A 26,355-nucleotide genomic window follows, 5' to 3' on the forward strand; every position below is an offset into this window, starting at 1 on the left:
CTTAAATGACCCTTTTACAAGAGATTATTTGTTATTTTTATGATTAGTACAACAAGTGACAATGTGAAGCGCTATGTACACTAATGGTGCTAAATGAATAAAGACATTCATACATGCATACATACATTAACTATCAGAGTGACACACAAACACTTCACTCCATGACATGTATATTATTATGCCATCAAACTAGTTTCTATGAGCTTTCTTAGATAAAAACAAACAAAAAACATTTAAAGAGGATGTCCTCTTTTTCTTCCATGCAGTATTAATGCATTCATTCCTAAAAAACTACTTTAACATTCTTAAATTCAAGCCATTTCTTCCTAGATTACTAATTAACTTCCATGTCTCACAGACATGCAACTCCTGTGCCTCACAGACATGCAACTCCTGTGACCTTTCAGTGAAAAAGGGTGAGGGAAGGGAGATGAGGAAAAGGGGATTAGAAAAAAGGGGGGTCCAATAATGCTGCAGTTATTTTTAAAACAGAGCCTGATACTGTATGTTTCACTTTCCTTCTTATTCAATATATTCTGCGTCACTAAATATCCATTTTTAAAACATTTTATTGCCATAAAGTCCACACATAATTTCAAGGGACGTACCCTGCGCCGGCGACTGAGAATGTAGGTTCCCCATAATTCTCCTCTATTACACGATCAACGCCAGTCGATCGTGTACCAATAAGGTGCCCACTACTTGGTAGAATATAAAGCTAAGGAGCAGTGGTCTTAAAAAATAAAATAGTCACCTGTTGCTCCTTAACAAAATCTTCTCTTTACAAGTTTTTTGAGACTTACCACCTTATTATCTGATCCATCCCCGATCAACGCCAGTCGATCGGGTTCCAATAAGGTGCCCCAACCCTTGGTATAATATAAGTAGAATATAGAGTTAAGGAACAGTGGCCTTAAAAACAGTTTCCTGCTGTTCCTTAACAATAGTTCTCTCCCCAAGTTCTAGGAGACTTAACACCTTATTAATTATTATACCTTCCGGGCCCTCACTTGGCCCTGCCGTTTAGCGGCACACGGTATAACCTGAGTTTATGGCAATAATACAAAAACAACAATAACAATACCTGATCAGTATAATATTGATAAACTCACGTGATACAGGGTGTCCCGTCACTCAGGTAGGTTGCCCATAAAGAACAAACTGTCTACAGATTACTCAAACTTTAATCTAACGGCTTTTTTTGTTAAAAAGGATAAAGCCATACCTTATTCCAAGTGTGCACGTTTGAGTAATGTAGGCAGCTGCTCCGTCTGGGGTCTCCTGGTCCCGAGGTATTGGGTCCCTATTCGGGCGCCATCTGTCAAAGCTTAGAAATAAGATCAATGAGTCAAATACAGGGTTCAAAACGTAACACATGAGTTTATCTGTACCAAGGCACAATTTGGGAGACGAGTTCAAAGAAAGAACTCAGGCCTCTGAAAACATATTGCTTAGTATCACATTTTTATACATTTCAAAATGAGTAATACACCCCTTAAGAGGGCTGGCTTATAGATAAATGATGATATGATGACATGCAAAAATATATTAGTTGATACATATATATGCTTTACATTGCTATATTCTTATCGATAATTTACCATAATGTGGGCCTCTTAACCATGTGACATAAGGGAGTTACTCTGTTCAGCCCTGTATGTGACTGTATCTGTGAGATAACAACTACACTATGGTCAGCAGAATTATCTAAGACACGAGAAACCGCTTACGAATGCTATTTCAATTCTTGCCTGCCTTGTAGGAATTAAAAAGGGTTAGTTATATCTAGGAGCGATACTCTGCAGATTCAAACATTCACAGTTCATTCATTCATTCATTCACGAATGAGACAAATATACATTCATATAGCAAACACTCAGAAAATGGTGGTTTAGGCCAAAATGGAGGTGATGATAGCCACTCACATTATCTCAATATTCACACTACCTAGGATGGTGGGAAGATGTTAGCGTATTTTCAGAGGCCATGGAACAATATACAAACCACATTGACATCTGGCTTCGGTATATAGATGACATCATGCTGCTCTGGAGGGGGAGTAGACAGGAACTTGACACCTTCTTAGGTCTCCTAAACTCCAACAATCATAACCTGAGACTGACCTCCGAGATCAGCAGTTCAAGCATTTCATTCTTGGACCTTACCATCACAAAAACCGAAGAAGAGTACTTGTCCACCTGTAACTACAAAGAAGAAACATCAACAAACAGTTACCTCCTGGCGGACAGCCACCACCCACAATCCCTTATCTGAGGTATCCCGACGGGGCAATACCTACGGATAAAAAGAAACTGCTCTGATGTGGAAACGTTTAAAAAACAAGCAAAAGAAATGAAAAGTAATTTTATGGCACGTGGATATTCTAATAACCAACTCAAAAAGGCCTATCATAGAGCCTTAAATACCCCGAGAGAAAACCTTCTCATGGACAAAGCCAAAAATGAAGACACCAAAGAAATACGGTGCATCAGCACGTACAGTGGCCAGTGGTATGACATTAACCGGATACTCCAAAAACATTGGTCTATACTCACCGGTGACGAGGATTTAAAAAAAGTCCTGAAATCACATCCGTCAGTGGTGTGGAGACGGTCCAGGAACACCAGGGACCATCTGGTGCACAGTCACTTTGCAAGAAATAAAAAACAAAAAACGTGGCTATCTATGAAAGGTTGTTTCAAATGCCATCACTGCAAGGCCTGTGGGTCCATGAGAGAGGGCCCAACATTTACCAACACACAGAAAACGAAGACATACTCTATTAAAACCTTCATTAACTGCAAAAGCACAGGAGTTATTTACTTAATCACCTGCTCTTGTGGCCTGAAATATGTGGGGAAAACGAAGCGGGAATTGAGAAAGAGTCCTTGAACATCTGGGCTCCATCCGCAATGCAACAGATACTCCAGTTTCCAGACATGTACGCAATGTACACGATGGAGACAGCAGTACCCTCACTTTTCAGGGAATTTACCATATTGCGACACATATTAGAAAAGGCAATTGGGACAAAAAATTGTTACAATGTGAGGCGAGGTGGATTTATTTATTAAACACACATTATCCAGTGGGCCTCAATGAAGGTTTTGTCTATACACCTTTTCTGTAAACATCATTGCAGATATAATCGTACCAAGGTGTATAGCTACTGTCTTGGATCTCTCTCATAAGAAACATCTGCAGAAACTATGAGAACTACAATATTTCTATGTGGATCCACCAAAGAGCAGAAAGCTATGGCTTCTTCTTATCAACATCATCATCATTATCAACATCAGTATTAACATTACTGTTATCAATGTCCAAACTGTGTAGACTCTACAGATGGACTAGATGATATACATACCTCCCTTTACTGCATCACTATATATTTTTGCGAGTATGAAGGGATCTCTGGTAATTTCAAACTTTACCTTGGAAGACAACACTGTCAGCTTATAACTTTGGTCCTTTATTTGCGCATTCCATTTATTAGTACTGCAAGCTGCAGTACATCCGCATCACCACTACCATAGCAGCTCTAAAACAGCATCTCATGGTTGCTAAGGCAACGAACATGCATAAAGGGGCCGACAGAGACGCGGCTACGCCCACCCCAGATGAAGTCGCAGTAGGCGACGAAACGGACGTCACGTCGGGTTTTTAAGCTATGGTGCAATTAAGAGGTTGAATATGAAGCTATCCTAATGCCATATATTTTCAGCTGAGGCAATATACGTGCATTGTGCAATCGCGCCGGTCTCCCGACTGATCATAGTATTCTCCAGACGGCAACACCCACGTGACAGCATAGTGTCGCGCATTTGAACTGATGGTGTACCGCCTGGATATACTCGGAAATAACCTTTAATTCAGTCGTTTATAAGTATATGAGTGACCAAAAAGATCATGGATGCGAGCACAAAAGCTGCTCTAATGCTACAAAAGTGAAATCGTGATAAATCTATGAACACCTTACATATGCTGATATCGTAGTTGGCTATATTTAATTATCAATCAATAGCTGACATAGTCCCAAACTATACTGTTTATCAGGGACCTACTGAGAAATACATTATCTCGACACACAACGCCATAATACCGGATCCAGCATTACGTACAAGAGAATCTCCAAGTGCACAGGATACAGACATCTGCCATGTGAAGCACTTATATGTACATTTATAAATAAATAAAATACTGATACTATAGTATGATGAGTTAGTCACTGTCAATTGACAAGGACATACAAGTACTACCCTACATATACTTACCAGCGTACATCTGTGGAGCCTGACAGCGAGTGACCGCATAGAGTCTCCTTTCAGGAGTATCTGTGGCTGCACTGGTCAAGTTTTGTGGGTGAAGCCACAATACATCTTTACCCTGCACAACAAACAGTGTAAATACTAATAGGGTAACCTCAGTACTCCAGATACACGGAATGACTAGATGTAACCTACAGTGATTGGATATACAGACTTACCTAGTATCACTTTACCTTTTTGGGACTACGGTCCGAATGAATGTACAACCACACGGGGTATTATAGCCTTGGGACGCAGCGTGTGTATACCTGACAATCATCGTTACATCTATCACAGTTAGGTGTTCAGCAGTATTTATATGTACACTTAAGGACATTAATGTACTCTACGACTGTATGTCTCGTCACCACATCAGTTATGAGTTCCCCTTGCTATTGATCCGGCATATCCATTATAAACAATAAGTGGAGATATGCAGTGGATATCTATATACTAAGTACTAACCGTAGATTTATCTCCTCTTATTAACTTACGGGTTTACAAGTATATTAATACTCTACCCAAGGAATCTTCTAAGAGGAGGTTATCTGAATAGGGTGAAACCAACAGAGTTACAGTCACACTATCCTCGTATATATGGCCTTCTCTTAAACAGAGCCATTAGGCTGGTACTGGCACTTTAGTGGCACTAGGAGCTTCATGATTTTAAAGTTTTTATGTAATGAATAAACTTGTATATGTTGTTTGTTTTGCGTACTGAAGGACCATGATTTAATACTACTCAGGTCTGCGGTGCACCCTAGTGGGGATCTTTTTGTGTGCTCTTTACACACGTATCCCTTTTGTCTACCTACCAATTAGATTGTAAGCTCCTTGGAGCAGCGATGCCTCTTCGGAAACGTTACTTTTATGTCTGAAGCACTTATTCCCATGATCTGTTATTTGTGTCATGTGTATTACTGCTGTGAAGCGCTATGTACATTAATGGCTCAATATAAATACATACATACATACAGTACCATATGGGATTAAAGGAGGAAAGCACCTCTATAACCAGACATCCCGGTGATGATGCCTAAGTATGAGATCCCGATGGGGCCTATACCGAAATACTCTGCATTGGCGTAATAAGAAAGCCTGTAACCAGGGATAAGCAGGGTCCTGGGAGTAGGTGCTATGTCTGGGTTAAGTCGGGTCCAGATATAGCCTTCTACCAATGGGAGACCGTAAGACGGTGAGAAAGAGTGTGCTATAACCTGTTCTGTGGAAGATGATGCTGATGCTGCAAAATAAAGAAACCAATTCTATTTTTATCCTATCACTCCTCAATCACAGCCCAGGCCCCTGAACCCTCGGAGAGATGCCCTGAGAAAGAAGGTAACCCACTGAGCTAACACTCACTTCTTGGAGCAGGTGTCAGAGGTGTCATAGACCAGGGGGTAGAGGGGTGTTACGTATGGTATAGAAGTGTTATGTATATAGAGATAATAGGGAATGTCTGCTACATTATTCCTAAAGATATGTATTATATCTCTATATACATATAAGGCTGCGTCCATACTGTCGAAGACCCACTGTGGAGTGCGCGTCAGTGACGTCACCCACATTCAGCGGGAGAGTTGTCTGGCCAAGGTAGACGCGACGTGGTGGGGGAGGGTGTCTAGGGGCGTGTCTGTGACGTCACGGAGCTGGTTCACCCTCATTGGGCTAACCGCTAACGTGTCTTGCCCGTCGTGCCGAGGAATCATTTTGTGTGCACGCCTCCACGCGGTCTTCGGCAGCATGGACGACGCCTAAGGCTGGTTTTATAGTTACCGCTGGTGCGCGTGTGGCTGAGCGCACGGCTTTGCGCATGCACGTGATGCGTGCGTAGCAAGGGGGCGTGGCCAAGACGTCACAGCATTAGGCCGCACTGTGATTGGCTGTGTCACATGGAGCGTCAACAGCGCGAAAAGACAAATTTGATGTCTTTCCTACGATCTGCCGCGACAACACTCACGGCCGTCCGTGCGCACGCCCGTCTCAACTATATCAACGTCAGGCTCACACATGCAATTATCATTGGCATGCGCACGGTAGCACACGCGTGCTCACTATATCACAGGCCGACGAGTGGGAAGTTGCAGTAGGTGACACATGGCTAAGTGCTTTCTCTCTGTCACGTTAATTATTGTTGCTAATGGTAGACGTCCCCGCGGAGTGAAGGGGTTAATGACACACACGGCAGGAAAGGGGTTAGTGGCAGGTCAACCGATGCTAAGGCGTCTGCGCGTGCGCAGTGTAACCAGGCGCGACCTGACATTCCTGCGAAGCCGCCACTAGTTTGCGCATGCGCAACATAGCAGTGTGGAATGTGCACGCTGCGCATGCGCCGTGCCGTAACAGCGAGAAGGCAGGGGGAGATAAAGTGGTGCGCATGCGCGCTCAGGCAGCGGCGTCTTAACATGATCGCGCATGCGTAACACGTCTCGGTGACGCCGTGTGACGTCACGGCGCCGGAAGCCTCCCGATCGGTGTCTCTCGGTCTCCGCTGGTGGCGCCGCTCCGCGTACAAAGGGAGGCCGCCATCTTCCGTGCGGACCGGGCTGAGAGCTCGGGCCCCTCCTCGCAGGGGCGCTCCCGTCATTCCCCGGGCGGAAATGAGGCGGAGATGTCGGTGTCTGGGCTGAAGGCCGAGCTGCGGCTCCTCGAGTCCATCTTCGGGAAGGAGCACGAGAGGTTCCGGATCCTCAGCTGGAGGCTGGACGAGCTGCACTGTGTGTTTATCCAGAGCATGCAGTGCAAGATCAGCATCCACTGCAACATCACGGTGTGTGTATACACTGCTACACAACATCTACACCACGTATACACAACCACACCATGTATACACTGCATGAGCTGCACTGTGTGTTTATCCAGAGCATGCAGTGCAAGATCAGCATCCACTGCAACATCACGGTGTGTGTATACACTGCTACACAACATCTACACCACGTATACACAACCACACCATGTATACACTGCATGAGCTGCACTGTGTGTTTATCCAGAGCATGCAGTGCAAGATCAGCATCCACTGCAACATCACGGTGTGTGTATACACTGCTACACAACATCTACACCACGTATACACAACCACACCATGTATACACTGCATGAGCTGCACTGTGTGTTTATCCAGAGCATGCAGTGCAAGATCAGCATCCACTGCAACATCACGGTGTGTGTATACACTGCTACACAACATCTACACCACGTATACACAACCACACCATGTATACACTGCATGAGCTGCACTGTGTGTTTATCCAGAGCATGCAGTGCAAGATCAGCATCCACTGCAACATCACGGTGTGTGTATACACTGCTACCCAACATCTACACCACGTATACACAACCACACCATGTATACACTGCATGAGCAGCACTGTGTTTATCCAGAGCATGCAGTGCAAGATCAGCATCCACTGCAACATCACGGTGTGTGTATACACTGCTACACAACATCTACACCACGTATACACAACCACACCATGTATACACTGCATGAGCAGCACTGTGTTTATCCAGAGCATGCAGTGCAAGATCAGCATCCACTGCAACATCACGGTGTGTGTATACACTGCTACCCAACATCTACACCACGTATACACAACCACACCATGTATACACTGCATGAGCAGCACTGTGTTTATCCAGAGCATGCAGTGCAAGATCAGCATCCACTGCAACATCACGGTGTGTGTATACACTGCTACACAACATCTACACCACGTATACACAACCACACCATGTATACACTGCATGAGCTGCACTGTGTGTTTATCCAGAGCATGCAGTGCAAGATCAGCATCCACTACAACATCACGGTGTGTATACACTGCTACACAACATCTACACCACGTATACACAACCACACCATGTATACACTGCATGAGCAGCACTGTGTGTTTATCCAGAGCATGCAGTGCAAGATCAGCATACACTACAACATCACGGTGTGTGTATACACTGCTACACAACATCTACACCACGTATACACAACCACACCATGTATACACTGCATGAGCTGCACTGTGTTTATCCAGAGCATGCAGTGCAAGATCAGCATCCACTACAACATCACGGTGTGTGTATACACTGCTACACAACATCTACACCACGTATACATAGCATGAGCTGCACTGTGTGTTTATCCAGAGGAACCAGAGGATGCAATGCAAGATCAGCATTCACTACAACATCACGGTGTGTGTGTTTACACTACTACACAACATCTACAGCACGTATACACAGCATGAGCTGCACTGTGTGTTTATCCAGAGGATGCAGTGCAAGATCAGCATTCACTACAACATCACGGTGTGTGTGTTTACACTACTACACAACATCTACACCACGTATACACAACCACACCATGTATACACCGCATGAGCAGCACTGTGTTTATCCAGAGCATGCAGTGCAAGATCAGCATCCACTACAACATCACGGTGTGTGTGTATACACTACTACACAACATCTACACCACGTATACACAACCACACCATGTATACACTGCATGAGCTGCACTGTGTGTTTATCCAGAGCATGCAGTGCAAGATCAGCATCCACTACAATATCACGGTGTGTGTATACACTGCTACACAACATCTACACCACGTATACACAACCACACCATGTATACACCGCATGAGCAGCACTGTGTTTATCCAGAGCATGCAGTGCAAGATCAGCATCCACTACAACATCACGGTGTGTGTGTATACACTACTACACAACATCTACACCACGTATACACAACCACACCATGTATACACTGCATGAGCTGCACTGTGTGTTTATCCAGAGCATGCAGTGCAAGATCAGCATCCACTACAACATCACGGTGTGTGTGTATACACTACTACACAACATCTACACCACGTATACACAACCACACCATGTATACACTGCATGAGCTGCACTGTGTGTTTATCCAGAGCATGCAGTGCAAGATCAGCATCCACTACAATATCACGGTGTGTGTATACACTGCTACACAACATCTACACCATGTATACACAACCACACCATGTATACACCGCATGAGCAGCACTGTGTTTATCCAGAGCATGCAGTGCAAGATCAGCATCCACTACAACATCACGGTGTGTGTGTATACACTACTACACAACATCTACACCACGTATACACAACCACACCATGTATACACTGCATGAGCTGCACTGTGTGTTTATCCAGAGCATGCAGTGCAAGATCAGCATCCACTACAACATCACGGTGTGTGTATACACTGCTACACAACATCTACACCACGTATACACAACCACACCATGTATACACTGCATGAGCAGCACTGTGTGTTTATCCAGAGCATGCAGTGCAAGATCAGCATCCACTGCAACATCACGGTGTGTGTATACACTGCTACACAACATCTACACCACGTATACACAACCACACCATGTATACACTGCATGAGCTGCACTGTGTGTTTATCCAGAGCATGCAGTGCAAGATCAGCATCCACTACAACATCACGGTGTGTGTATACACTGCTACACAACATCTACACCACGTATACACAGCATCAGCTGCACTGTGTGTTTATCCAGAGCATGCAGTGCAAGATCAGCATCCACTACAACATCACGGTGTGTGTATACACTACTACACAACATCTACACCACGTATACACAACATCTACACCACGTATACACAACCACACCATGTATACACCGCATGAGCTGCACTGTGTGTTTATCCAGAGCATGCAGTGCAAGATAAGCATCCACTCAACATCACGGTGTGTGTATACACTACTACACATATACACAACCACACCATGTATACACCGCATGAGCTGCACTGTGTGTTTATCCAGAGCATGCAGTGCAAGATAAGCATCCACTGCAACATCACGGTGTGTGTATACACTGCTACATAACATCTACACTAGGTATACACAACCACACCGTGTATACACCGCATGAGCAGCACTGTGTGTTTATCCAGAAGATGCAGTGCAAGATAAGCATCCACTCAAACATCACGGTGTGTATGCACATCGACACAACGTATACACAACCACACCATGTATACACAGCATGAGCTGCACTGTGTTTATCCAGAGCATGCAGTGCAAGATCAGCCTCCACTGCAACATCACGGTGTGTATATACACTACTACACATATACACAACCACACCATGTATACACCGCATGAGCTGCACTGTGTGTTTATCCAGAGCATGCAGTGCAAGATCAGCATCCACTGCGACATCACGGTGTGTGTGTGTACACTGCTACACAACATCTACACCACATATACACAACCACACCATTTATACACAACCACACCATTTATACAACGCATGAGCTGCACTGTGTGTTTATCCAGAGCATGCAGTGCAAGATCAGCATCCACTGCAACAGCACGGTGTGTATATACTACTACACAACATCTACACACCGTATACACAACCACACCATGTATACACAACATGAGCTGCACTGTGTTTTATCCAGAGCATGCAGTGCAAGATAAGCATCCACTGCAACATCACGGTGTGTGTGTGTGCACCGCTACACAACGTCTACACAATTACACCATGTATACACATCTACACAACCACACCATGTATGCATGGCATGAACTGCACTGTTAATCCAGAGCATGCAGTGCAAGATCAGCATCCACTGCAACCACACAGTGTGTATATGCACCGCTACACAACCACACCATGTATACACATATGCTGCACTGTGTGTTTATCCAGAGCATGCAGTGCAAGATCAGCCTCCACTACAACATCATGGTGTGTGTACACTGCTACACATCTACACCATGTATACACTTCATCAACACAACCACACAATGAACACAGCATGACCTGCACTGTTTATCTAGAGCATGCAGTGCAAGATCAGCATCCACTGCGACATCACGGTGTGTGTACACTGCTACACAACATCTACACCACGTATACACAACCACACCATGTATACACTGCATCAACACAACCACACAATGAACACAGCATGACCTGCACTGTTTATCCAGAGCATGCAGTGCAAGATCAGCATCCACTGCAACATCACGGTGTGTGTGTGTGTACCGATACACAACATCTACACAATGTATAAACTGCAACAACATGGTGAGAAACTATGTAAACACAGTTACACAACATGTACACAATTCACTATGTATGTGCTTCCTGCTCTCTAGCTACTGCAACCTCACTAACACCCTCTGTGTATACACGCACTCGCAACCGTAATGCACACCCTGACGTACAGAGATCTTAACACGCACCTACACATAGTGATGTGTGCAACCCTCGCACACGTCTATACGGTGACACCTCCCTCTCTCGTCTATACCGTATGCAACCTTCACACTCGTTTGTATACGGTGACACCCCTCCCGCCCGCGTCTATACAGTATGCAACCCTTGCCCGCTTCTGTATATGGGGATGTCCCCCCTCGCCCGCGTCTGTATGAGATGTAGCCCCTAGAATGCTCACACGTATACCGTGACGTATGCGGAGGACCCTCGCACGCACCTATTGGCTGTATATCTATACAGGAGATTTCTGTATCTATCTCAGTGGCAGGAAGTTACTAGCAGGGTCTGTAGCGTGCTGAGCATGGGGTTACAGGGCAGCTCCAGTTAGGTCCCCTGTAGCCTGCTGAACGTGGAGCTCCGTGTAATGTCACTGCCTCTGAAGTGGGTGAAACTAGTTGAAATCCCAGTGTGCGCTGCTTGGGACCCTTGTACAAGTCACTATCTCCTTGTCTTCCAGTACTAAAATTAGACTGTATACTCTTCATGGCAGGAGCTTATTGTGCAAAATTGTATGTGTAGCGCTGTGTACACGGTCAGGGACAACATTTGTTTTTCTCTCCTGTCTCTCTTTGTCTGCTCATGACACGAGGGATATGCTTCTACCAGCTGAGGTAGACCACAGAGCTCCTGACTCTGAGACCTATCTAAGCCCTCCTCCTTTGGTCTCTGAAACATGTCTACCTCTAGCGTAGGACAACTGACCAGAGACCAAAGAAGGCATAGAAAGGTCAGTCAGGTGTTCTGTGTCCTACTCTAGAGGGATGATGATACTTCCACTTATTTTTTTTCTTTTGCTTACCGTATGGGGAAGATGTCCTCTGGTGATGGAGCTCACACATGGGCTGCTCACACCCAAAAACCGCTGGCCATCAATCTGGCGACATGGACAGTCTCCGTCACATAGAGGGCCCCTCTTCCATCTTGCAGGGCAGCCTCCGTAGGCTTCTATCATGGACGTGTCAACCAGGGGCAGATGCGCGGCTGAATTCCACCCTTCTCTGACGTTATATCGCCTATTGTAAGCAGTGGCACAAGCGATGGCATGGTACCGCTCCAGGTGGAGGGCCCGGGGCGACTGGAAGTGCATGCCGATGAGGACCATATAAGGAAGCATGGCTCCTTATGGTTGGGGGTACAGGGTCTTTTTGAGGAGGAAAATAAAGAAGCTGGTCTCTACAACCCTTTATAGATCTTTGTAGTGCTTCTCTCTCTGGTGCTATTGTTTTTTCTCCAATTGCTAGAACTCTGGGGATTGTTTTCATCATGTGTAACCTTCATCCCCTTCTGGCAATCTGCCTGTACCTTTACCTGAGGGCTTGGAAGTAAGGCCTAAGGGATGTACAATAAATCCAAACATCTCTGCTGCTTGGGTTGTAGGGGAAGGCTTCCTGGGGGGAGTCACATGGGCACGATATGTCAGCTATGCATTAGGAAGGCAGCTTTCGAAGATGCACCAGAGCCAATGTCAGTACTTCACACGGTTCCAAGCATCCATGGTTAAATCCTGTTAAAGGGGCAAAGGAAGAAGTTTTTTTTCAGAGTGCAGGCAAGCAGCCAATACAAATTACATCTCCGGAGGCAGTCTGCGTTTTCGTGAGCAGTCTGGCATTGAATTTACATTGGATATGTACTTGCAGTAAATCAGATCATGGTTTAGAAAGACTCCTCAAAGATGACGGCAACACTAGGTCTCCCTGAAGAGAAGGAAGTCTTGAATACACAGGATCTAATCTTTTATGGGGCAAGAAGAGGCATAGAACCTTTCCAGTACACAAGGTGTTAAAGGCTCTCATTCTAAATGAGTGGCAACAAACTGACCGGAAGAGGGGCACTTCTAATAAATTAGACGGAGGATTCGGAAGACTGGGAAACCCCAATTAGAGTTGACGCTGAGGTAGCCAGATTCACCAGATTAACAAGCATTCTGTTGGAAGGTGCTGCGTCTTTCAGAGATCCAACGGATAAAAGGATTACTAAACAGAAACACCAGATGAAATGGATTCTTTTTACCACAGGCTGGAAGGCAGGGGCCATCATCCGTTAGGAGCCAAAGATGGGAATTTCGAGAGACTAGAATCTCAAGAGGACCGATGTGATGTCTAGCAAGCTCCTGTGCCACCTCAAAATATTGAAATATCGGGGAGATGCCCATTTTGGAACTGGCCAGTCCTTCCCCCTACAACTCGCCTTTCTGAGAGTTGGTGGGTCTCGTTCCTAAATCCTCTGGCAGTAGTGGGCGTACTCGGGTGTTTCAGGAAGGAATGGATCCAAAATAAAATACAGTTTATTGAACGGTTATACCATAGAATTTTCAGACCAAACCCCAAGCTCAGGATTCCTGCCATCCACCATTCCTTGAAACCAGAAAAAAATCCAAGCATGAAAACCGTGTATTTGATCTGACAAGAAGTAGACAGAGGCAAGGGGTTTAACCCCATCCTGTTCATTGCCCCCCAAAAAGAAGGTTCTTCCCAACCCTCAAAGATCTGAACAACTAAATCCTAAAAAGATACTTAAATGATCAACATGACACAGGGATTTTTTGGCTGCGGTGAATATCAACGATGCTTACCTGCATATTCCCATTCATCAGGCATCACTAAAAATCTCAGGAATTTCTGGTGTGAATCAGCATCTTCAGTTCCGAGCACTTCCATTCGGCCACTCCACAGCGCCTCTGGTGTTTACCAGGGTGCTAGCGGTCACAATGGCAGAGCATCGGGCAACAGCAGATCTTTGTAGTCCCTTATTTTGACGTCCATCAAAGAGCAAGCTCCAGGGAAGAGTACATCTAGTACAACAATTCGTTAGGAGGCACGGTTGGCTGATCAATTACAAGAGCAGGCTGAATCCCTAAATGCCTCGGGTTTTTAGAGGAGTTCAACACGGATTCCGCCACAATGTTGTTGTCATCAGACAAGATGCAGGACATTATACAGGGGGTAGAGCGTGAGACACCAGATCTTCTGTCATAAGGGCCAATCCTCAATCGACGCTTGACCTGACCTGTTGGTGGCCATTGAGAACTGGTGTTGGCCACCCCTGGTCTAGAGACTGAGGGTGATCCTAGCATGCCAGGGTCTTTCGACTCGAGTGGCAGATACACTAATCAGGGCCAACAAGCTAGTAACTAACAGACTATATTAGGTTGGAGAATCTTTGTCATGGTGCACAAGATGCCAGGTCATTCCATAATCTGCCTCCACATTTGATAGCCTGGATTTTCTTCAGAAAGCTTTCGAAAAGAGCCCCAACTAGTCATCTTTAAAGATTAGTGTCGGCATTGGGAAGGTTCTTTCAAGAACTAGTTGCAAATCGGATACATTCAGGAATTCATAAGCGCTAATAGGAAGAGTAGACCCAGATTCAGAGATCCAGTACCACCTGGGGATCTAAATGTGCTACTTTCGGCTCTACAAAAGCCTCAATTTGAACCATTGCATTCAATATCCTTGAAGTGGCTAACTCTCTAAAGATCTTTCTGATAATATTTCTAATTCCTACTGAGGGAGAACTGTATATATGTAAATAGCAAGCATTGGTCAACGTACAAAAGACCAGTGGACGAGGGCTTTATATTGGTCTGTCAGGTTTTATGTCCTACCTCAGCTGGGAGGAGCATATCTCTCATGTCATGTTCAGACATGGTGGGACAGGAGGAAAGAAATGAATGTGAATGTTTTTTCCAGCCCAGAGATAATCTGGTCTAGTTTTGAGAGCAGAAGTGTAATTTTAAGATCCTTTTTATAGAGGTCAGTCCCACCTAGAACCAAAATAAACCATTGGCAGTGACAAGTTTGGTAAATTTAATACAGATTAACACCTTAAATATTTTTTGCCAGTCTGGTTGTATATTTAAATCTTCCCCTCATTTCTTTTAGAGACTAGACTATTTCCGTCATCAAATACACTTTTGTGTGTGTGTGTGTTGCCATCAGTCAAACAATTCAGCGGACCCAGAGAAAAGAAAACACTAAATAGACATGGGATGTTCATTTAAAAAAATAAGTCCTGTTTACTATGGCAAATCTGAAATCTGCATGGTTTTAATGCAGTCTTGCACATTTGCATAACATTTCAAGGGCTATGTGTGTTTTTAATAACTATCCAAACTGCAAATTTAGTCTCTTTAATCTGTCCATCAGTTTATTTGCAATTTGACTTCGAAAGCACCAGATTCAAAGTAACATGCTCTGTAGATTCCTGTGCGGGAAGTGGGGAGGTCCGAGAGATCCGAGCATTAGCGTATCCTGGTAGCTTTCACACTTGGCGTTGCGTTAAGGGTATAAGCTGCCCTCTCTATTATAGTGCAAAGGGTATGAGGCATGACCTAAATTGCAATCTGGAAGCAAAGGTTGACACCGGGGTTGGGTATCCTCCCGCTCCTGTGTGACCTGCGCTCTTCTCCTGATTCCTCCTCCTGACAGGAAGGAGGGTGGTTCAGCAAACTCATTATCCTAAATTTCTGATGATCGGAGGGATCGTGTTTCAAAGGGATTAATGAAGTGAAATGGGGTGTGTATTTAATATATGTATTGTTTGTCTTTCCCAGGAGTCCTACCCCTCCTCGGCACCGATTTGGTTTGTGGAATCCGATGACCCGAATCTGACTTCTGTGTTAGAGCGTTTAGAGGACATTAAAAAAAGCAACACGTTGGTGAGTGATGTGTGAATTATTCAGGAGCCTCGCGTGGAAATAAACTCCTTCCTAATCCTACAGACAGTGGGATCTTTACTCCTCGACAGGCGGTGGGAGCTTGCCCCCGCTGCGGACCCCCTCGTCAGGCAGTGGGACCTCCTGACCCTTTGCTAGGCAGAATGGAGGCCAATGTCTTATCTGTACATGAACCGGTTTTCAGCGTATTGCGTCGGTGCCCAGAGTAACGGGTGCGGCTTGTGCCGTGCCTGCAGAAACCGGCGCACTCGGCAATGAATCTCAACGCGTTGCAACCTCCCACCACAAATTTAGGATGCCCAAAGTCAAGTCTCTGTAAATCCTGCGCATTTCTTGCTTTCCTATTCAATCCACATAGCTGACATCGCTAGATAGGGATGCGGCTGGGCTCAGTGGGATTTGGAGTTGCGCTGTTGGGCCGAGCTTTGAAGTTAAGTATGTGAAACCCTTTAGAGAATGGGAGACGAGGTGTGTGTGTGTGTGTGTGTGTGTGTGTGTGTGTGTGTGTGTGTGTGTACACACACTGCTGAGTGGGAATGTCCTTTTGTAATTTGGGAATCCCGTTCAATCCCAGTGACTGCTCCTTCTGACTTGGGACAAGTCGCTTTTAGCTCCCTGTGCCTCAGTCACCGGAATGAGATTGTAAACTCGTCAGGTACTAATGCTGCTTACAGAATTCTAGGTGCAGACCTGGGGGCGCTGTTGGCGTTCTACAAGTAAAATGTATAAACCCAGAATATCGTGGTGGGGTGTGTTGTTTTTTTTTGGGGGGGGGGGTCGGATTCCAAAACAGTCAATCAAGCCGTCCAATTTATTCATTTCCCTTATTTGGAAAATGGGCTTTGTTTTGGACGACCCTGTGCCTGTGGGTTTTAGAGTATAAATTCTGTGGATATTTGTAAGATTGTTTTATTCACACTTTAAAACCAGAGACATAACATAAAACACAGACAGAGCTCAGTTTTTAGCACATCTAGTGAGACTCATACACGGTACAGTGCCTAAATATATATGGAATAACTAATAAGTAGATGGTCTTTTAGTTTGACATTTTTGGCCAAAATTGTTGTAAGCCCCTGAGCCAGCGCCAAGGCAGACCACATATCAGGGGTCCCTAACGCTAATATAAATTCTTAATAACCTGTTTAATAACAGGAAGAATGATTTATAGTAAATCTGTCAATATTAGCTGTAAAGTTCTGTCTGACTGAAGCTTTTATTAACCTGTACATTACCAGGAAAAGCACTCTGTATTAGAGATGTCTCAGCCAAACTGCAAGCCAAAGTTCTGTCTGACTGAAGCTTTTATTAACCTGTACATTACCAGGAAAAGCACTCTGTATTAGAGATGTCACAGCCAAACTGCAAGCAGGCAAGTTCCCCTGAGTGGAAGATGCTATGGAGTGAGCCCATAACCATTTAAATGTGGGAGGGGGTTTAATTGGAGCTTGTTAGGTGTCCAGTATGTTTTACAATTCTTGTCCAGCTAGTCATAGCTGATTGGAGGTTGGCAACCTCCTACTTAATTTAAGCTCACCCCCTCCCACATTTAAATGGTTATGGGCTCACTCCATAGCATCTTCCACTCAGGGGAACTTCAGTCAGACAGAACTTTGGCTTGCAGTTTGGCTGAGACATCTCTAGTACAGAGTGCTTTTCCTGGTAATGTACAGGTTAATAAAAGCTTCAGTCAGACAGAACTTTACAGCTAATATTGACAGATTTACTATAAATCATTCTTCCTGTTATTAAACAGGTTATTAAGAATTTATATTAGCGTTAGGGACCCCTGATATGTGGTCTGCCTTGGCGCTGGCTCAGGGGCTTACAACAATTTTGGCCAAAAATGTCAAACTAAAAGACCATCTACTTATTAGTTATTCCATATATATTTAGGCACTGTACCGTGTATGAGTCTCACTAGATGTGCTAAAAACTGAGCTCTGTCTGTGTTTTATGTTATGTCTCTGGTTTTAATGCAATTGCCAGCTCAGTAGCACTCTTCTGACACTCATATGCTTATATATATGTTGTGGGTATTTTGGGGGTTTAATTGGAGCTTGTTAGGTGTCCAGTATGTTTTTATTCACACTTTGCAATGAACTGTCTCTGTTCCTATAAAGCGCTATACGAGCTGCGCTCTGCTGAACCCGCAGAGCAGCCGGTCGGGAACCAGGGAATTCATATATTTTATTTTTTCTTTGTAGCTTCTGCAGCAGCTGAAACGTCTCATTTGTGACCTGTGCAGATTGTACAACCTTCCTCAGCATCCAGATGTGGAGATGCTGGATCAGCCTCTGCCCACAGGACAGGTACTCAACTTCCCTGCTATATATCCGGGTCTCTGGGTCTCTGGGCCCCGCTCCCTTCTCCCCTCTTTGGGTCTCTTGGCCCTTCTCCCCTCTTTGGGTCTCTGGGCCCTTCTCCCCTCTTTGGGTCTCTCTCTGCGTCTCTCTGGGCCCTTCTCCCTCCCCCCCCCCCATCTCCCCTCTTTGGGCCCCTGGGGCAAAGTGTTTGAAACCCTTACATCTTTATTTGTACAGAATGGAACTACAGAGGAAGTCACATCTGAGGAGGAGGAAGAGGAAGACATGGGCGAGGTAAGAAGTTCTCTCATCCATGAGGCCGAGTTTGGGAGTCGGCATCAGCGACTCAATCAGGGAGATATCCCAGGGCTATTCATCTCCTTGCCTGTTCTTTCCCACATTCTACCAATATTTTGTGCCCTTGCTCCTTATTGTAATTTTTTTGGTTAAACAATTTCTTCCGCCTGAAATGTTTTTTTTGTTTTTTTTAAGTACAGCTGAACCCCGTTATAACGCGGTCCTCGGGGGCCACCCGATCAGACCGCGTTATAATCGTGGTTGTTCTAAAAAAAAAAAAAATGGACACCGCGCCCCCAATCGGAACAATGGAGGAGGCAGGAGTGAGGCGCCGGCAGCCCCAGCATGTTCCCCCAGAAGCCCCAGCACTTCCACCACGATCCCCCCCCCCCAGCACCTCTCCCACCACGATGCGCCTCTTCCCCCCCCGCCCCCATCCCCCAGCGCCTCTCTCCCCCCCCATCCCCCAGCGCCTCTCTCCCCCCCCATCGCCTCTCTCCCCCCGATCCCCCAGCGCCTCTCCCACCCCGATCCCCAGGCATACAGGGAAGAGGCAGGAGTGAGGTGCCGGCAGGCCCAGCATGTTCCCCAGCAGCCCAATCACCACGGGAGGTGTGTGTGGTGTCCACGCTCGCACCGCGTTATAAGCGGATCGCGCTATAAGGGGGTTGAGCTGTATTAGTTTTACTAAATGATTTTAAATCAGAAACTAAAATGGCTGCCAGGCTTGTCAAAGAAGCTCAGGATAGCAGCAGATACGCTGCCCTGTGCAGTAAGGACATTGTGCCTCTGGGCCTGTGATAATGATAATAATATCATAATGATGTTGGGAAATGAAAGGCGCCCCGCTGCAGTCCGAAGACAACCCACCCCAGGGGCTCCCCTTTATCAGTCTTTCTTTCTTTTCAGGATATTGAAGACCTGGATCATTACGACATGAAGGAGGAAGAGCCAGTAGATGGCAAGAAATCGGAGGATGAAGGCATCGAGAAAGAGAATCTAGCCATTTTGGAAAAGATCAGGAAGAATCAAAGGCAGGATCACCTTAATGTAAGTGAGACTCACGGCCCAGCATACCATGGGGTCAGTCCCACGTAGGGGCAAAGTGACCTAATGACCGTGGCGTGTATAATGGGTTAACGTGCCAGTCCCACGTAGGAGGCAAGTCAGTGACGTGTTTATTGGATTAAAGGGTCTGTGTTTGGCTTCGTGGGGGGGGGGGGTGTGTTTTATTCTTCCATCACAAGGCTTTTTTGATGACCAGTGTGTCTGCAGGAAAAAATGTTAATCCCTTATTTCTTGAAATAATTACGCCATCATTCGCTAAAACCTCTTCGCAGAAGGTTTCCACCGACTATTGATTTCTTTTTATTCGGTGTGTAATATATACAGTTTATTTTTTATTATTACAACAAAGCATGAAGTTGCAGAAAAGATCTTGACGACCAAATGGCTTAAACAAAACAAGCTGTTATCCCCCTGTTCAGTGTACGTTATGAATGTATGGCCGTGCATATACTGTATACACACTTACTGCACATTGTGTCTCCAAATTTAATACCATTTTGAAGGCCAACTTTTTTTTTTTTTTTTTTTTAAAGAAAATGAGCCATTCGGTGGGATAAGGGTTAATTCTCGCAGTCCTGGGGAGTCACGTCTGTTAACATTTTTATTTAAAACTAGTTATGAACCGTGCTAGTACATTTATTCCAATTTCATAACCTCCCAGACCTGTTCCCTCCACTCCTCTAGGGAGGGGGGAAAAGGTCTCTGCCATGCTGCAGCTATACAACACCCAGCGGCTCGGAGAAGGTAAGTCATCAACTTCTTCTTCTTCTTCTGGAATAATCCCCCCCCCCCCCTCCTTCCCTCTTAATGGCACGACCCAGTAGGAATTCTCCAAGGGTTAAGTGGAAGATCTCTAGACGTGATATCCAGAAAGGTGCCATTTGTTTTCCCAAGGCAACCCTGGCACAGAGAGCAAAGTCTCCATATTTGCTGATGACACTAAATTGTGTACGGTGGTGGAATCGGAGCAGGGTGTCCTTTCTCTCCAAAAGCACTGGGATAGACTATAAATACAGATAAATGTAAGTGTATGCATTTGGGAAACAAGAATAAACAGGCAAACTGCAAATTAAATGGAGATAAATTGGGGGAATCCTTGATGGAGAAGGATTTAGGAGTGCCTTTAGACAGCAGGCTTGGCAATAGTGCCCAATGTCAGGCAGTAGCTGCAAAGGCAAACAAGATCTTATCTTGCCTTAAACGGGCAATGGATGGAAGGGAAGTAAACATAATTATGCCCCTTTTATAAAGCTTTAGTAAGATCACACCTTGAATATGGACTACAGTTTTGGGCACCACTCCATAGAAAAGACGTGATGGAACTAAAAGTGCAGTGAAGCCACCAAATGAAATGAAGGGGGTGGATAATCTGATTTATGAACAAAGGCTAGCTAAATTAGATTCTTTACATTAGAAAAGAGACGTCTAAGAGGGGATATAACTACGGTATATACAAATATATTCGGGTACAGTATAAAGAGCTCTCTAAAGGTCTGTTCATCCCAAGGGCAGTACAAAAGACACCGGGTCATCCTTTTAAGGTTGGAGGAAAGGAGATTTCACCAGCCACAAAAGAAAGGGTTCTATACAGTAAGGGCAGTTACAGTGTGGGATTCATTACCCACGGAGACTGATGGCAGATACAATAGATCTGTTCATAAAAAGGTTGGATATCTTTTTTAGAAAGGTATACAGGGATATGTCAAATAAGTAAACTTGGGAAGGACGTTGATCCAGGGAGTAATCTGATTGCCAATATTTGGAGTCAGGAAGGAATTTTTCCCCTTATGAGATATTAGATAATGTGTCACTGGGGTTTTTTGCTTGCCTTTCTCTGGAACAATACACTGTAAGTACGGATAGTAACGAAGCCTATGGCTGATCCTATACACCGCTTACATAATCCTTGGCCCCTTTTTTATAATTTATTTTTACCATTGTTATTTCACTGGGGTTTTTTGTTTGCCTTGCTCCTGGATCAATATACTGCACGTACAAATATAGGATAAAGTGTCTGTCTAAATTTAGCATAGGTTGAAAAAAGACGCACGTCAATCAGCCATGTAACCCCACTGCCAAATGTAATGGTTAATGTTCTTGGTAGATGTTGCCACACGGTGCCACCTTGCCTGTCTCCACCTCCTTTAGTTGCTTTCCTGCTCATTGATTTCTATTTCCTAAGAGAGTCCAGAACTATAATAAGAAAACGGCTGGTGAGCCCTTTCTACTTTTGACATCACTGGACTTCAAACAGCCTTGTCAGAATAGCTCAGGGTAACACGTTAAAGAGACAATCAAAGCTTGCGGGTTTTTTTTTGTTTTTTTTTGCAGGGGGTCTTCAGAGCTGAACCCCATTCATTTCATCCCCGGGACCCCCTGCTTCTGGAGATGCTTAACTTCGTAGGGGGTGCTGCTTACCGCTCGGGCTCGCAGGCTGGGGTTCACATAATGGTCTCTTTTCAAAGCTGGTGGACCAATAGGAAGCAGCGATTGTCATCCAGTGCAGCTTCCTATTGGCCCGCGGGAGCTTTAAACCCGCAGAAGATACCGGCAAGCCCCTTTGTCACAAGTATCTCCGGCAATAGGGGGTTCCCACAGCTGAAATAAATGGGGGTTCAGCTTCGGAGACCCCCTGCTTAAATCAGATGTGTAAAAAAAAAAAAAATGAATTTGAAAGAAAAAACCTTCTTGCTTGAATCGCTCCTTTAATTGTGCGGTCAGCTGTGCGCTTCCTGAAGTGGAGGAAGTAGCAGCGGCTCCCGGGTGCAGGACTCCCGGGTGCAGGACTTGACCTCAGGCTTTGGCCTGTTCCAAGGAAAATTTCAAATAAAACCCAGTTAGAAAACGATACAAAATATGGCAAATTCTGCTTCACATTTCTTGACACTGAGCTCACTTTCACGGCGCTGCAGTTCCTCCAAAATGACTAGTTTTAAAGGGGGGTTGGCTCGGGCTAAGCCGTTGACCTGCTTGGAGGCAAGTTTTGTTTTTTTGTATTTATTCTTTTTTTAGGGTGCCGTTTCTGGGTCGGTCCAGGCTTCTGATCGTCTCATGAAAGAGCTCAGGGATATTTACAGATCGCAGAGTTACAAAACGGGTAAGTGTGCCTAATGCACACGAGTCTATATAACCCGGGCAGATCCCGCGCGGAAATGGCCGTTATTCCCACCAAGATTGATCAATGTATTTACATCAATGGGAGAGAGAGGGGGGCAAAAGCAACAGTGCTCGTTCAACAGCGAAAACCCATGCGTGTCTCTGCATGTCCTCAAAGGGTCCCCAAATCTGCTTCCCTCGCCCCATTATCATGACTTGAGCTGCAGGTAAGGATTCTGGGTAGTGACATGCAACTGAGCACCGTACTGTAGCTTCTTCATGTTTTATTACTGGCATCTTGTCAAATTATATTTCAAATTGCTTCCCTCTTCTGCTCCTTGCAGGAGATCGTAACAGAGAGGATGCGTATATATCTTAATGAGAGAATAACGCCTCCAACTATAGGAAAGTGCGTCAATGGCCCAGATCTTGTGTCTTTATCCAGACCCATTATTAATCATTCCGTAATCGCTTAAAGGCGGTTGGGGGGGGGGGGGGGGGCAGGGCTGCATTGGCGGTTACGAGGTGGGGGGTGGCAGGCTAGGTACGAGAGGGGACGGCGGCCTGCCCGTTATACGCTAGAGAATTTTCTCATGATTGATCCCCAATGTGAATTTATTAAAATGTATTTATTTATTTTTGTATTTTCAGGGATTTATTCCGTGGAACTTGTAAACGACAGTCTGTATGAATGGCACGTTAAGCTTCTGAAGTAAGAATTTTACTGGGACCTTATTGAATTAATCTCATTGTAAAGCTCCAAACATATGCCGGGGTACAGAGTCCTGTATATTACATAGGGCGCGGTACAATGGGGGTACAGAGTTCTGTATATTACATATGCCGGGGTACAGAGTCCTCTATATTACATATGCTGCGGTACAATGGCGGTACAGATTGATGTATATTACATATTCTGCGCTACAGTGGGGGTACAGAGTGTATATTACACATTCCGCAGTACAATGGGGGTACAGAGTTCTGTATATTAGACATTCTGAAGTACAATGGGGGTACAGAGTTCTGTATATTACACATGCCGCAGTACAGTGGGGTACAGAGTTCTGTATATTACACATGCCGCAGTACAGTGGGGGTACAGAGTTCTGTATATTACACATTCCGCAGTACAGTGGGGGTACAGAGTTATGAGTATTACATCAACAAAACAGCGCAAACAAATACCAGAAGTAATGAGGCCCTGGTCCTGAGAGCTTACACTCTACAGGGAATGAGGGACAATGTTAAAACAGGCCGGGGAAGTGGCTGCTCAGTGTGGGACTGAGTATTGTCCAGCCAGCTGATCCAGGTAAGGTTTAAAGATGAGGATTTAGTGAAACAAAATGCAATCCCCGGCACATATACCTGACGAATAATGCTAAACAAATTGCCACTGTGATGAACAATTGTCTGCAGAAATGTTCAAATCTGGAATAAGTCCATTCTTTGGTCCTGCTCAAATAGTGTCCTCCTTGCGGACATTTCTGGGGACAATTGTTCATCACAGTGGCAATTTGTTTAGCATTATTCGTCAGGTATATGCGCCGGGGATTGTATTTTGTTTCACTATATTCCATTTGACAAGTTCCGAGAGAGACTTGTGTACGAGGTTCCCAAGGCAGCTTCAACCAACAGTTAATCCCCATATTCGGTTTAAAGTGGGTCATCATTTATATTATTCATCACAGTGCACCCACTTATTGGTAGTAGTCACGTTTTTAGTTTGGGTCATGTTTTAGGTCTAGCACTTTTTCTTTAGGTTCTAGTTGGGTATCATTGTCCTTTAAATATGAGGATGTTGGGGGGTGGGCTTATCTCCCCTCCCATCACTAGGTGATCACTTTCGCCTCTGGGTCAGGGTAACTGGCCAGAAACCATGCAGCAGCACATGGGTTAATGCCTGTGCTCGGTTGTACGGTTAACGGTTTCATATACCCTTCTACCTGTCGGAGAAGCCTTCCAGCACTCGCGGGTCAATGTGGCCGTTCCACGTGCTGGTGGCCCTTCTGGTTCCCACGGTTGATGTATTTCATGCCTTTATTTGTCTTCTCCCAGGGTGGATCCGGATAGCCCGTTACACAGCGACCTCCTGGTCTTAAAAGAGAAGGAAGGTGTAGAATGCATTTTACTCAACTTTTCATTTAAGGTAAAGCCTGTCCGCCGCTCGCAGAACTTGAGACTGTCTGTAATTGGCTTTTTTGCACGGCGTGTAAGTTGTTGTCCTCCATTTGGGGCTTGTATCAGAACAGTGCGTGATATGAGACCCCCTTAAAGGAGAAATTCATGCCCCCGTTAATTTAAACTCCGGGGACCCCCTCCAGTGACAGATATATTGTATTGTATGTGTTTATTTATATAGCGCGTTAAATGTACATAGCGCTTCACAGTAGTAATACATATCATATAAATAACAAATAATATAAATAACAGATCGTGGGAATAAGTGCTTCAGACATAAAAGTAACATTAAGGAAGAGGAGTCCCTGCCCGAGGAGCTTACAGTCTAATTGGTAGGTAGGGAGAACGTACAGAGACAGTAGGAGGGAGTTCTGGTAAGTGCGTCTGCAGGGGGCCAAGCTTTATGTATCATGTGTCCAGTATTATCCACAGTGCTATTCATACGCTTCTTTAAGCAGATGTGTCTTAAGGTGGGTCTTAAAGGTGGATAGAGAGGGTGCTAGTCTGGTATTGAGGGGAAGGGAATTCCAGAGGTGTGGGGCAGAAAGTGAGAAAGGTTTAAGGCGGGAGAGGGCTTTAGATACAAAGGGGGTAGAAAGAAGACATCCTTGAGAAGAATGCAAGAGTCAGGATGGTGCATAGCAAGAAATTAGGGCTGAGATGTAAGGAAGGGCAGAAGAGTGTAAAGCTTTAAAAGTGAGGAGGAGAATTGAGTATGAGATACGGGATTTGATCGGAAGCCAGGAGAGGAATTTCAGGAGGGGAGATGCGGAGACAGATCTAGGAAAGAGTAGAGTGATTCTGGCAGCAGCGTTTAGGATATTGTAGGGGAGACAAGTGAGAGGCAGGAAGGCCGGACAGCTGGAGGTTGCAGTAATCGAGACGTGAGAGAATGGGGGCCTGAGTCAGAGTTTTAGCAGTCGAGTAACAGAGGAAAGGGCGTATCTTTGTGATATTGCGGAGGAAAAAGCGACAAGTTTTAGAAACGTTTTGAATATGAGAGAATGAGAGAGAGGAATCAAGTGTAACCCCTAGGCAGTGTGCTTGGGCTAATGGGGTAATGATCGTATTTCAAATAGTAATGTGGAATGAGGTAGTAGGGCCAAGTTTGGGCGGAAGTATGAGCTCTG

General features: G+C 45.1%; 1 protein-coding gene and 1 long non-coding RNA gene across 7 annotated transcripts in view; one reads left to right on the forward strand and one right to left on the reverse strand.

Moving 5' to 3' along the window:
- The first annotated feature begins 6,721 nt into the window (after nt 1-6,721).
- UBE2Q2 (ubiquitin conjugating enzyme E2 Q2) overlaps nt 6,722-26,355 on the forward strand; it is a 37,583-nt gene continuing 17,949 nt past the window's right edge. Inside the window, exons 1-9 of one of the 6 annotated variants that reach the window (XM_075576051.1) lie at nt 6,724-7,077; nt 16,158-16,262; nt 18,488-18,592; nt 18,824-18,880; nt 19,793-19,933; nt 20,636-20,695; nt 22,964-23,048; nt 23,699-23,759; nt 25,103-25,193. In XM_075576051.1, the coding sequence (XP_075432166.1) occupies nt 6,919-7,077; nt 16,158-16,262; nt 18,488-18,592; nt 18,824-18,880; nt 19,793-19,933; nt 20,636-20,695; nt 22,964-23,048; nt 23,699-23,759; nt 25,103-25,193 (864 nt within the window). In that variant the 5' untranslated portion in view covers nt 6,724-6,918. Of the gene's footprint in view, nt 7,078-9,600; nt 9,665-10,083; nt 10,177-10,634; nt 10,693-11,287; nt 11,356-16,157; nt 16,263-18,487; nt 18,593-18,823; nt 18,881-19,792; nt 19,934-20,635; nt 20,696-22,963; nt 23,049-23,698; nt 23,760-25,102; nt 25,194-26,355 lie in introns of those variants that run through there. The other 5 variants (XM_075576055.1, XM_075576053.1, XM_075576056.1 and 2 more) reach the window with 5 other exon arrangements.
- LOC142469126 (uncharacterized) overlaps nt 17,711-26,355 on the reverse strand; it is a 194,493-nt gene continuing 185,848 nt past the window's right edge. Inside the window, exon 2 of the long non-coding RNA XR_012788963.1 lies at nt 17,711-17,848. This is a non-coding gene — a long non-coding RNA (uncharacterized LOC142469126). The remainder of the gene's footprint in view (nt 17,849-26,355) is intronic.

Source organism: Ascaphus truei, chromosome 18, assembly GCF_040206685.1.
Source record: "Ascaphus truei isolate aAscTru1 chromosome 18, aAscTru1.hap1, whole genome shotgun sequence".
NCBI classification, from domain to species: domain Eukaryota; kingdom Metazoa; phylum Chordata; class Amphibia; order Anura; family Ascaphidae; genus Ascaphus; species Ascaphus truei.